We start from the raw sequence: 12,211 nt of genomic DNA, 5'->3' as shown, positions 1-12,211 counted from the left end.
CATTTACTCGTAACAATTAGGAGAAGCGCATATACATACATATATCTCTAAATATACATACATATATAAATCGATCTGCATAAATATCTATAGAGGCGGCATTATTGTTGTGGTTCTCGCATGATTTGTTTTGTGTTCTTGAGATTTAACTAGCCTACAAATTAAATTAGCAACTTCAATGCATAAACGGACGCGGTATCAGATCCATCGCAGGTGTTTCTACCAGTTTAAGACTGAACAAGCTCTTGAGTAATCGAATGGTAGTACATAGAAGCTGTTGGAGTTTGCAGATCTGGCGAATATTATCTGCAGACTGTGTAAATATTTTCACAACAAAATTTTGCGAACTTACTCATAGATTTGCCCAGTCTTATCGCTGTGTAAGCACCCCGAATCGTAAATTGTGCTGGCAACATACAGAAACAACAAAATAAGTGTTTAACAAAAAGGTGAATCGATTTCTTTGAGTGCACGAACAGATAAAAAAAAATACTAGCATGAATTCATTTTAGCTTTTTGCCTTAATCCGAGGATTTCATTTTAAACTTTTTTGGTAATTTCAATTAGTATTCAATTTGGTAGAACCGAATACGTAGTTTTCTAAAATCTTACGACCAATATGAGTTCCATGCAATCTAATTTGCAGAAAAGGGAAATAATATAATAATTTAAAGAAAATATAACACATTATAGGGAATGTTAAATTTTGGATCGAGGCAATTAAAATGGTTGCAAGAATACAGGCAGACAAAAGTCACAAATCTTACGACCAATGTGAGTTCCATGCAATCTAATTTGCAGAAAAGGCAATTAAAATTTAAATTGAATTTAGAGAAAATATAACACATTATAAGGAATGTTTAATTTTGGTTCGACGCATTTAAAATGGTTGCAAGAATACAGGCAGACAAAAGTCACAAATCGCCAAAAAAAAAAAAAAAAAAAAAAAAAATCGATTCACCCTAGTAAACATGATAATTTTCGCTGCTTAAACGTTGGTGTAAGCAGCTCCTGCCGAACCAGAGGAACCACCGGTTACGTTTGCTGTCACCGGTGCGCAAATCGAGGAGCTCGTTCGCCCTGTACTATCAATGGCATTAAGTCCCTCCAGCTTGAGACGCATCTCCTCCTTGCGCGTCTGGACGCTCAAGAGTTCGTCGCTTAAATCGTTGCAGAGGTGGAGCAGAGAGTTGTTCTGCTCTCGCAGCCGTTGCAGCACTTCTGTGGTATTTGCCTGGCCCTGCTTGAAGGACACGTGGCGCAGCGAGTCACTTATGGCGGTTACCCGCTTCTCAAAGCTCTCAGCACTGGGCAGTTGACCAGTTTGGGTAGTCAATCCCACAGCTGGAGCCGGCGGTGGCGGCTGCTGGGGTGGCGATTGCGATCCACGTGGCGTCTGCGGCTTTCGGTAAACCTCGAAGGCAGAAATACGCTGCTGAGCCTGCTGAAGAGTGATTCTTGTGGGCGGCACCACTGCTGCCTGTGGCGGCGGTGCGGTCGGCGGCAAGGAGTGAAGCTGCTGCTCGTCCACCTATAATGTTAGATTACATATTAGTAAGACTGTTATAAAAATGAGTGCGTTGTTTATAAAAGCTACTGAATTTGGACACATGACACTAGTGGAACTACGGCCAATTGTAGTGGAATGCTTTACGAGTTGCATACATTTAGGGTTGGACTTACGACGTTCGCGGCACCTTCGTCGGCAAAGTGCGTGAAATCGGCAAACCCCGTTGAGGTTTGCATATCGAAGCTGGCCTGCGCGGTGATCTTAACAAAAGGGGTTGCATGTTTATATACATTTCACAGGTTACAGGTAGTTACAAAAATTCAGCAAGCAAAAGGAAACAAAACAAAATAGCAACTTCGGGTGACCGAAATTTTCTGGCTTCCTTGCAAATGTTACAATATTTCCCACATTTATTTAACGAAACTTGTATTTTTTCTTGTGGGAAACTCAGAAATTTTAGAGAAAGTTGCTGTCGTTATACAATTTAGCAAAAATTGTATTCTCCTTCATTTGCAAAGTACCCTACATATATTGAAAATAGAGAAAAGGACGGGACACAGCGAAATTTTTCGAAATTCCTTAGTCTAATACAGCAATGCAGGGGGTAGGTGTAGGTCTACGAAATATTATCCCCTACAAGGCTTTAATGACCAAGACAAATTAAACGACACAGACTGAAATACGCAAGTTAAATTGTTAATTGTTGGTCCACAGGACATAACATACCTCCGCCTGCTGGGCACCGCCCGTCGCGCCTATTTTAAACTTGTTTAAGTCCAGACTGCTGCTTCGCGCATGTCGATGTGGCCTAGGCGGTGGCAGGGGTGGTGGCTCCTTCTTCGACGCCAAAGATGATGCCACGTAGGCAGCCTGCGGTTCAGGCAGCTCACTTGGCCCAGTGGATCCGATACTGGGCTCACGTTGCGGTGGCGGTGGCAATGCACTGTTCTTGGCCGGCAACTTTTTAGCTTGAGGCCGTTGGATGGCACGCAGATCGCTGCTATCGCGGTGTGAGCCAGCAACTCCGGGTAGAACAGCAGATGACTGATTATTGACAGTAGTCGAAGAGATGGCCTTGGGACTATCCTCGCGCTGAGCCACAGCGCTCTCGTTATCGTTAGATGACTCAGCCGAGGAAGCGATGGCGGTGCCTAGAAATGGGATAAGAAATAATTAGAATTATGTTCACAACATTCGAATCCTAAAATCTTATGTATGTTAGAACAACACTTTGTTAACAATATTATTTAAGGCATATAATCGCCTTTAGTTTTTCTACTCACCTATTGGCGTCACTCTTAGCGGCACTGGGTGCAGGATCTGCGGATTGGATACCACGTCTTGGGCCGAGCGTTTCATGTCAAACAGGACTGGCTTGAGCCCGGGACTAGAGGCGCCAGGAGCCGCTGCTCCGGCGGCTACAACAGGTGCTGCCCCAGTGGTTGACTGTACTGAAACAGCACTTGTTGTTGGAGATTCGCTAAACTTTGTCCACTGACTGGAGACGTTGGTCGAGTCTACAGCGTTGGACGTAGAAGAAACAGTTCCCGCCACAGGTTTTTCCGCATTCGGCGAGTTTGAGATGCTGCGGTTCTTTCCCAAAGAATTTTGCGGTGTTGCCTCAAGCCTGGAACTGTTGCTAGCCTGGGAGGACGTGGAGATGCTGCTCAGATTCATGATGTTTTTGTCGCTGGGCACATTGGGACGCGGTTTGCTGGTTGCACTACCGCCGCTGAGATTGCCGGCTATGATTGTATTATCCGTGTGGTCGTCCTCATCGTCATCATTTAGGTGCAGGAGATCAGCCTCAGGTGGCTCCTGAGGCAGCGCAGCCGACGAAGAGGATGTCACCCCCTGTCCACTGCCGGACGCAGCCGCTTGCAACACGTTGGGATGCAAGCAATGGGGCAGACTTGTGGGCAAGGGAATGTTGTTGCGCCTGAGGACCACCAAATGCATGGCGGCCGTAAACTCAGACAGACTTAGCGCTCCATCGCGAGTAACGTCGCACAACTGCCATATGTGACGCAGTTCCTCCACAGGAATGCGGCTTTTTTCGAAGAAGTTTCTACAAAAAAATATATACTTTTAAAATTGCATGCGAGATAGATAGCATAGCATTTCACTTTCAGCTTAAAAAGAGTTATAAATGTTTTCGAAGCAAACTAACCTTGCTGCTTGGCCAGAAAGCAGACCATGCGGATCCCTTTGCACCGTCCTGAACTGTTTGTTATAGTACTCACGCTGTTCCGGAGTTATCTGGTAAATGGTCACCAATTCACTCTCGTTGTCTTCGTCGTCGCTGCTGTGGCGATCGGAAGACTCTTCTTCCGTGCCCAACAGCTGGCGATGCTCATCGCCCAGCAAACCCTGCCAGAGGGTGTCCTGCGCCCAAGGTCGCTCAGCCACGCTGTTGGTGGGCGTGGGGCTGTCACTGTTAGTGCTCCAGGCTTCTGGCGATCCACCTCCAGTACCGCCTCCTCTTCGACGCTAAGAGAGATAAGGAATGGACGGGGATCGGTCAATGGTTAGCTTATTTACAAATGTCACAAGATAAGATAGAAGTACAAACCCCGACATTTTCGCGGCTGCTGCTGCTGACGACCCCACTGCCATCCGTGCCTCGTCCGTGGCCTGTCGCATCGTCCACTGATTCGTTCTGCTCCACCTCGGAGTCGGTGCTGGGCACATCAGAGGTGTCTTGCAGCTGCTCTTGCTGCGAGTTGCGACGCAGTGAATTTCTGCGATCTGTGGGTGGCGGCGGCGGCAAAGCAGTCAATCCATTTTCGACAGCCACCGGAGCTGTAACCGTCTCCTTCCAGCTAAAGTGCGGTAGTGGAAGCGGAAACGTGGCCAAAATCAGCTCTTGGCGCAGGGGCATGGCCGCCTGATGAGCAGCGATTAGCTTCAGGCATGAGTAGAACTGTGTCCGCGAGATGTGTAGAGCCGTGGAGGGAATCCCCGCCAGACCGGTGATCTGTAAGCCCAGATCCAGATAATTAATCACTCACGATCACACAAATTGGACCTACCTCAATCACGGTCTCGTTGGCGATGTCCGCGGAGCGAAAGAGCTCGGTGGCCTTAAGCATGGGCACCTTGCCCGTGTTCTCCACGTCGCAGCATTGGAACAACTCACTGTAGAAGCGCGTCTCCGGCTCAGTGAGGGACACGTCCATGCCTGTCGCCTACTTGTTGCCGCCTCCGGTTTTGTTTACCAAGCCGCTGGTTAACGAGCCACGCCCCGTTCGTCCGTCCTACACCCGGAATCCAATTCGTTTGTTTACTTCCACGCTAAACCCAGCAGGCCAGTGCCGTCCCCGCTGTCTCGCGCTGCTCTCAACCAGAAGTCTGATGATTTTCTGCCTTTGGCCCCCAAGACGGAGTTGGAGGAGGTGGAAGCTGGGAGAACTGCAGTGGCGATGGTTTCGTTTGCTTGTTGGTGCCGCCACAACCACGGGGGTTAGAGGCTCCACGGCACTGGTCGACGGGGTACTCCTACTGCCTCAAGCTGCTCGGCTCACAATCAATTTGAGTTTTTGTCCAGGTTTTTTTCGCAAACTCTTTTGCACTGTGTGTGCGCTGGCTCTCGATATCGATAGGTGACGATATCGATTAGTCAGCTGGCGCGGCAGCCCTGTACCTGTTAACGTGTCGTAGCCCTGGTTCCCGGTAAAAGTTCAGTTCCGCAGAATTGTTTTGTGAGGTGGCTTTTCGTGTTGATATATATATATATATTAAATGTATTTCAATTGTTGCTATTATTTGAAAAAAAAACACTTTCATTTAAAATTATCTCATTTTTATATTAAGACCATCAACAAATTTCAAGTAACTCTGTGCCACTGACGTCATCAGTTCGCAAAGACTTTCCTGTGTCACCTTTAGTTCCGACACTGTGATCCCCACTCTGTTATTGTTGTCTGCATCTGAACGCTTGCGACGCAAATAATTCAAGGATTTGAAAGTTTTTGTAGCCTTATTTTAGTCCCTGAACAGTCCCTGAATAACCAAGGATGTTCTCCAGAAAGAAGCCAGAACCAGCAAAAAGAAGGCAGCACGATTTATCGCAGGTAAGAGGAAAAACAAACAGTCTAGACAGTCTATTTATTAATTATGACTCATCGTATGGACTGTCACTCTTGTTTCTTGCATTTAGTTCGGTCTTACGGAAATCCCAGATGACTTCGATCCCAGCGCTGGTTATGGAGACGACGATGGGGGTGACAGCGATTTGGAGGCAGAGCTTGCGGCCATAGCCGGCGGAGGAGGAGCCAAGCCAAAGCCGAAGCCCAAAGCAAAGCTGTTACCCGCCAGTGACTTAGACAAAATGATAGCCGACAGCTTGCGTGATGTCAGCGACGATGAAGATGATGACAATTTGGAAAGCGATCCAGATCTCCTTGGCGAGCTGAGCGGAATTGGTGGCCTAGAGCAAGCGGATGAAGAGGAGTCTGCCGCCCAACCGTCAGCTGCCACTGAAGAACCCATACAAACCTTTCTGCCTACTACAACTGTGGACACATTAAGCATTATAAAACAGCGTCTAGAAATGTACAAGCTGGCCGAGGCCAATGCCAAGACTGCCGGCGATGCAAGCAAAGCAAGGCGTTTTGGAAGAGGACTCAAGACTCTACAGGATCTCCACAAACAGGCAGCGGCTGGCAAGTCCATCAACGTGGATGACATTCCACCTGAAGTCAGCGTAAAGCCAATGGGTGGGCAGACTCCTCCAGGGCCTGCTGAGGAATCACCAGCTCCCTCCACTCCTGCTTCCCCTCCGCCTGTGCCAAGTCGTGCAGCTCCCGCTCCACCAACTCCCACCACCCCGGTGGAGCCCACTACATCAGTGTCACCCACCACTCCTCCTAATCCTCTCGTCACGCAAATGCGCAGCCGCCAGAATGACTACAAATCTGCTGCACTGCAATCTAAACGCAGCGGTGATACAGCTACTGCCCTTCAGTTCCTCAAAGTGGTCAAGCAATTTGACGTAGTCATAAAAATGTGTGAGGACGGACAGGAAGTTGATTTGAGTGATATGCCCCCTCCACCAGCTGAGTTCCTTGAATTCCTTAAAAAAATGCAAGAAGGAGCAACGGCAGAAGATGTCGCAGAACCTGCTCCTATTCCAGATCCCACACCTGTTGTGCCTACTCCGGTCCCAACAGCTCCAACAAATATGTTGGAGGCTCTGCAGCAACGCTTAGAGAAATATCAGTCTGTGGAAGCGGCAGCCAAGGCAGAGAACAATAGCGGAAAAGCCAGACGCTTTGGGAGGATTGTGAAGCAATACGAAGATGCCATAAAGTTGTACAAGGCAGGCAAACCAGTGCCTTACGATGAACTGCCAGTGCCACCCGGTTTTGGACCTCTGCCCACGGTGGATGCTGCTCCTATTGCGCCGACTCCATCACTGCCTACTTCCCCTACATCTCCACCGGCAACGGCAAGTACTTCCGCAGGAGGAACACCCACCAGTTCCAATGTGACGACACCTACAGCTCCTCGAAAAGCACCGTCACCTCCTAAGCCCAAGGAGCTAACCACACGCACGTCTGGCAATCAGCAGAAGAACAATATTGCCGAACAGCAAATGAAACTGCTCCTCGAGCGCCAAAAGGAGTTTAAGCTAGCAGCTATAGAGGCCAAGAAAGCGGGAGAGATAGATCAGGCCAAAGAGTACTTAAAGATCTTCAAAGGATTTGATTCCCTTCTTAATGCAGCCAGTAGTGGATTGCCAGTGGATCTCAGCACTGTAAGTTTTCATTGCATCTTCTTTTTGTATGACTAAGTCTTTCATTTTTCTCCAGCTTCCCGTCCCGCCATCCCAAAGGGATAGTCTAGAAGCCTCATTTGCCATTGTATCCGTTGAGGAATGCGATCCAACTGATGACATCTGTGAAATTGGTGTTCGCATGGAGGAGCAGCTGGCAAAGCAGCTGATGATGTGTAAAAATACCCGAGATCATCACAAGGCTATGGGCGATGTAGCGGGCATGAATCGGTTTGAAAATTTAGCTTTAACAGTGCAAAAGGATTTGGATTTGGTACGATACTCGAAACGAAAGAATGAACCACTGCCAAAGTTTCACTATGAAAAGCGTAGCTTCAACATTGTGCATTGCAACACAGAACTTACAGATAGCGAGCTCGAAATTGTTGTGGTCCGGGGAATCAACTACAACGTGGCCAATCCCAAAGACGTCGATACTTATGTGCGCGTAGAGTTTCCCCTGCTTAATGTAAGTTAATGACCTGCATTTCTAATTTTGCCAAATATTAATATGTGAACTTTTAGGATGAATCTTTCAAGACTAAAACCAATGTTATCAGAGACACTAGCAGTCCTGACTACGATGAACGCTTCAAGGTTGACATCCAGCGGGCCAATCGTCAGTTCCAGAGAATCTTTAAGCGACATGGCGTCAAGTTTGAAATATACTCTAGAGGGTAAGTTGTTCGTAAATGAAATAACTAACTTAGCACCGTTATATAATCCGTACTAAGAAGCTTTCCATGCATATTAATCTCAACTAACGGAGGCGGTATATAATTTTATTTACGCGCATTAATTTCCCAAGGACTACTAAGTATTGTTGTCTTATGAGTAGTAAATTAGGTTATTCTTATGTAACTATCTTTAATATTTTTGAAATAATAATATAAAAAAAGTTTTTGCATAGATAATTTTAGAAACAATTTATAAAACTGTTGATCAGATAAATACCTATTAAATATTTTGTATCCAATCTGTAGGTTTCGCTAGGTTATTATATTTCTCTTAATATTAAGTTTCAGATCTTTTTTTAATTAATTTAATTTTTTCTCGTAGTAAGCATGTTCCTTTGGTCCTGTAAACAGTATTGTACCAGTCACGGCTTCAAGCACACATATATTTCACCGTATATGTATACCCATTGAACTTCATTGATTCTCATAAGGAACATTTTAATGAAATATTTTTAAAAATCTTTACGCCTCAATTCCCAACAATTCAAAACGAAATTTCATCCAATGCTACGCATCTAATATAAATAGCTGCAGTATAGATTGTTGTGGACTAAGTCGTAAATTGCCCCTGTGTTGTTTCAGAGGGTTTCTGCGATCGGATACGTTGATTGGAACCGTAAATGTCAAGCTTCAGCCGTTGGAGACCAAGTGTGATATACACGACACATACGATGTAAGTGGCAACTAATAACAGATCACTAAGAACTTCAATTTAATGTTTCTCTTCTTCAAAATAGCTAATGGATGGTCGCAAGCAAGTGGGAGGAAAGTTGGAAGTCAAGATACGTGTTCGAAATCCTATTCTCACCAAGCAAATGGAGCACATAAACGAAAAGTGGTTGGTCTTGGATGCCTAGGGCTAAACAAGAACCAGAATAGAAAATAAGATCGCGTCCCCTTGCGATTGTTCCGATTACGTCACTAACTTATTCTTATTGTAAATATCCGTCACAGAAAATTAATGTATCCATGTACGCTTTTGCCGATTCCTTGGCAGGATGAAGGCATTTATATATTACGAACACAACACATATAATGTACTATAAATATCTTTATATATAAATAATATATGTATGTATATATGATATTGCCGGCGTTAAGGCGAAGGCGCAAGTCCAGAAGATTGTGCCGGTGAAGTCAGTCCATTCCAAGAGAGACAGATTGAGAGTAGGAGCGGTCCACTAGCGCCTAGCCGAAACCTGATTATGTTAGCTTTCACTTTGCATAAATATGTTCTTTTGATTTATAAACTGTTTGTTGAACTACAACTCCAGATATTCGACTATTTGTGAGTAGGGGCTGGTTTCATTAAACACGTCCACACCGCGAACTTTATAGAAACCTGTCGACGAAAAAGCATTACACATATGGAAGATGGGAATTGAATTGTAGATTCCGCTCACCATTGACGGACCCCTCGTCGCCGGGCGCATACTGAAAAGACGGATATGGCAGGTGCCAGCCGTGTGAGATGAGCATCCAGTCGGCGGAGCGACCCAGGTTGTCGCGTTCCTTGAACCACACCTCGTAGCTGAGAAGGCACTGCGTGGACTTGGGGTGCTCCATCCAGCTAATAAAAACCTCACGATGAGTTACCTCCGCGATGGAAAGTTGCTGCGGTCGACGCAGCTTGGGCCAAGATGCGGAGCACACCCGGAGCAGCATCGCCCAGGGCAGTGGGATACTGGCGGAGTTTATGACCAGCTCGCTGTTGTATTGCCAGATGGGTCCCGTCTTGTAGAGCCTAGGTGTTTGCGCCCTTCTCATCGCTTCCCTTAGAGTGGCGTTGGGATAGGCCGGACTTCCCGCCTGCCGCCATATGTAGTACGGATCCGTTTCCTGCGGCACCAGGAGCTCGGTGATGAAGGCCGACTCATTCGCTATCGACATGTTTAGCGTGTACTTGTGATGGAAGGCTGTCATCTTTGGTCCCGCCTCCTCGGGACTCAGAAATATTGTGGCCATGTACTGGCCAGGACCGCCCAATCCACCAGACACAGTACGCAAGACCTGGACGCTATGTTTAGTATCCATATTGACCAGTTCAACGTCCGCAGCCCGGCTACCCAGCTTCGCCAGCATTCCCAGAGCAGCGTATACGGGTTTCTGAACAAGCTGCGAGTGCGGCGGCTTGGTTTCGTTCATCCGGAAGTGTGCAAGAAGAGTGCGCTGTGTGAACTCGTAGGGATGGTAGCTCAGGAAGGCGTTGTCATGGCTAATGGACTCCAAGCGGCTTAGTGCACCCTCGGCTAGCTTGGCATGCCAGAACTGCATTACCGTAGATATCAGCGTGATTCCATACCGCACATCCGCTTGGAATTCGCGGGAGGTACTCCAGCGGGCAACAGGATCGGCTTCACTAAGAGATGGAAAGATAAGATATCAATAAGCTTTACCATGCTTTTCTAGCATTTATATTAAAATGTAATCAATTATATTGAAAGCTATATAATTTAGTTAGCTATACTTTATTTCTTACTCGTTGGCCACTGGTAGTTGTTTGAGATTGGGATACTCTTCATAGATTTTAGCCATCAAGGAAAGCGAGCCATTTACGATTTCCGTGGCAGTGCCATCGATTCCTTTCCGATGGAAAGTCAGTATATCAATGGGACAGTAAACCACTCTTTGGCTACACAGCTCCAATAGATTCCAGCAGAGCGGATGATTCGAGTCCTTAAAGAGTCCCGCAGGTCCGCGCAAGGAGCGATACATGGGCAGCGGGACCTTTCCATCTTGGTTGTCCAGGTTTCCAGCTTTACTCAAACCCCGACGCACAGCTTGAACATAATCCAAATAGGTGTGTGCAGTAAAATTTTGCTTGTTATACCCGTGAAGGTCTGGTTCATTCCATGTCTCGTAGCGCCAGTTGGCCAATCTGGAGGAACCGTGTCGTGCTGATGAATACAGAGGAAACTGTAGGTACGCATTTGAAATAAGTGAGTAAGCATTGCTTACCAATCTGGTGGTTAATCGTGGTCTTAACCAAGTGCTCCCAGTAGAAGGATTGCTGCATGGGGTTTTCCGAAAAAACCCCACCCAGATTACCCATCCACTCCAGAACAGGGGACAAGCGCAGTTCCTCGTGCAGGAAATCAATGAAGTCATCGAATTTGGAGAAATCATAAATCGGAATTCCGCTGGGGTCGTACTGCCAGAATTGAATAAGCTCCAGCAGCCAGTGGATGCGAATGTGGGTCACAGCGCCCACGGGCAATGCTGCAATCTGGCGGAGATTGAGTCGAAGGGCTGGATCGCTCAGGGCGGAGCTAATCCCCTCGTGATCGATCCGTCCGGCAGGACAGAAGCCCACGCCCGTCCAGAAGTGCGGCATTGTGTGATAGACCACATCCCCGCTGGTGTAGTGGGCGTGGATCCTGGCGAACGTCGTCAAAACCAGGAGTAGCGACAGCATTCCGTGCGATGAGCGATGCGTTCGACTTTCTCTACGGGATTAATGACGGGTTTTGTTTTGTCTTCGATTTGTCGATGCCGCTGCTGATAAGAGTGGCTCTCTCACCTTCCCTCCTATCTCTCGGTGTGTCTGTATCTGTCGGAGTGAGCTAAACCAAAAGCTAAAGCCGTGCCGTGACGTCACGGGCAGTGCGTCACAGTGGGTTTAGTTGAAGCACAAAGTCATGCTTAACTCAGGAACGCCGTCGAATGAAATGATTTTGTTAAACATCGTTCTCCAGCATTTTCCATGTACACTTTTTTCTCAAATTAAAATGAAAGGTAATATAAAGGTTGACATATTAAACATTTAAAAAATATACTTATAATACTCAAATTTAGGCTGGAAATGACTTTGTATCATTAGGCACTAAATTGTATTACACATCCCAGTTCGGTATAGTTTTTCGTGTAGCCTTAGCCGTACAAAACTACGTTCTTCGACTGAAGAATTCGCGGCAAGTCTGTTTCTTACGTTTCCGGCGAGCGATTTTCTAACTCGACCCACAGTGAGGCGTGTGCCGAAAGCAACAGCGTGCCCGTTTAGCACTCTCTCGTCACGAGTCTCTCTCCCCAAAAGGTAAAGTAAAGTAAAGCTGGGAATGACACAAAAAAGAAAAGCAACAGCCCGAGCCGCATTGAATTGCAATCCCTCATTGGGGGTGGAAAAATACGTGGCTGTGTGTGTGCGAAGTGGAGTTTGTCCTTGTGTGGGTGCTTTGAGGGGCGGAAAAG

At 46.7% G+C, this 12,211-nt stretch overlaps 3 protein-coding genes across 5 annotated transcripts; 1 reads left to right on the top strand and 2 right to left on the bottom strand.

Moving 5' to 3' along the window:
• Positions 1-938: 938 nt before the first annotated feature.
• Positions 939-5,149, bottom strand: LOC6542076 (ralBP1-associated Eps domain-containing protein 1). 2 transcript variants are annotated; one of them, XM_001969831.3, is made up of 7 exons: positions 4,543-5,149; positions 4,083-4,487; positions 3,681-4,000; positions 2,794-3,578; positions 2,237-2,661; positions 1,684-1,770; positions 939-1,531 (listed from the first exon to the last, which is right to left on the bottom strand). In XM_001969831.3, exons 1-7 carry the CDS (start codon positions 4,687-4,689, stop codon positions 989-991), a joined length of 2,712 nt encoding a protein of 903 aa, XP_001969867.1. In that variant the 5' UTR covers positions 4,690-5,149; the 3' UTR covers positions 939-988. The 2 variants fall into 2 exon arrangements, with proteins under 2 accessions (XP_001969867.1, XP_015014470.1); XM_015158984.2 differs by lacking the exon at positions 1,684-1,770.
• A 185-nt stretch (positions 5,150-5,334) lies between these two features.
• LOC6541284 (coiled-coil and C2 domain-containing protein 1-like) lies at positions 5,335-9,296 on the top strand. 2 transcript variants are annotated; one of them, XM_015159426.2, is made up of 6 exons: positions 5,335-5,583; positions 5,670-7,268; positions 7,324-7,755; positions 7,812-7,963; positions 8,552-8,696; positions 8,761-9,296. In XM_015159426.2, exons 1-6 carry the CDS (start codon positions 5,527-5,529, stop codon positions 8,878-8,880), a joined length of 2,505 nt encoding a protein of 834 aa, XP_015014912.1. In that variant the 5' UTR covers positions 5,335-5,526; the 3' UTR covers positions 8,881-9,296. The 2 variants fall into 2 exon arrangements, with proteins under 2 accessions (XP_015014912.1, XP_001969866.1); XM_001969830.3 differs by having other exon boundaries at positions 5,337-5,583; positions 8,606-8,696.
• LOC6543228 (alpha-L-iduronidase) lies at positions 9,281-11,668 on the bottom strand. Its single transcript, XM_015158983.2, has 5 exons — positions 11,544-11,668; positions 10,982-11,469; positions 10,503-10,920; positions 9,427-10,382; positions 9,281-9,365 (listed from the first exon to the last, which is right to left on the bottom strand). The coding sequence occupies exons 2-5, from the start codon at positions 11,436-11,438 to the stop codon at positions 9,286-9,288; spliced, it is 1,911 nt and encodes a 636-aa protein (XP_015014469.1). The 5' UTR covers positions 11,439-11,469; positions 11,544-11,668; the 3' UTR covers positions 9,281-9,285.
• Between the last annotated feature and the right edge of the window lie 543 nt (positions 11,669-12,211).

The sequence above is a fragment of the Drosophila erecta genome, unplaced genomic scaffold, assembly GCF_003286155.1.
Source record: "Drosophila erecta strain 14021-0224.00,06,07 unplaced genomic scaffold, DereRS2 tig00000055-arrow-pilon, whole genome shotgun sequence".
In the NCBI taxonomy this organism is placed as follows: domain Eukaryota; kingdom Metazoa; phylum Arthropoda; class Insecta; order Diptera; family Drosophilidae; genus Drosophila; species Drosophila erecta.
Note: the sequence above shows the minus strand (reverse complement) of the source record. Positions and strands in the feature narration are given on the sequence as shown.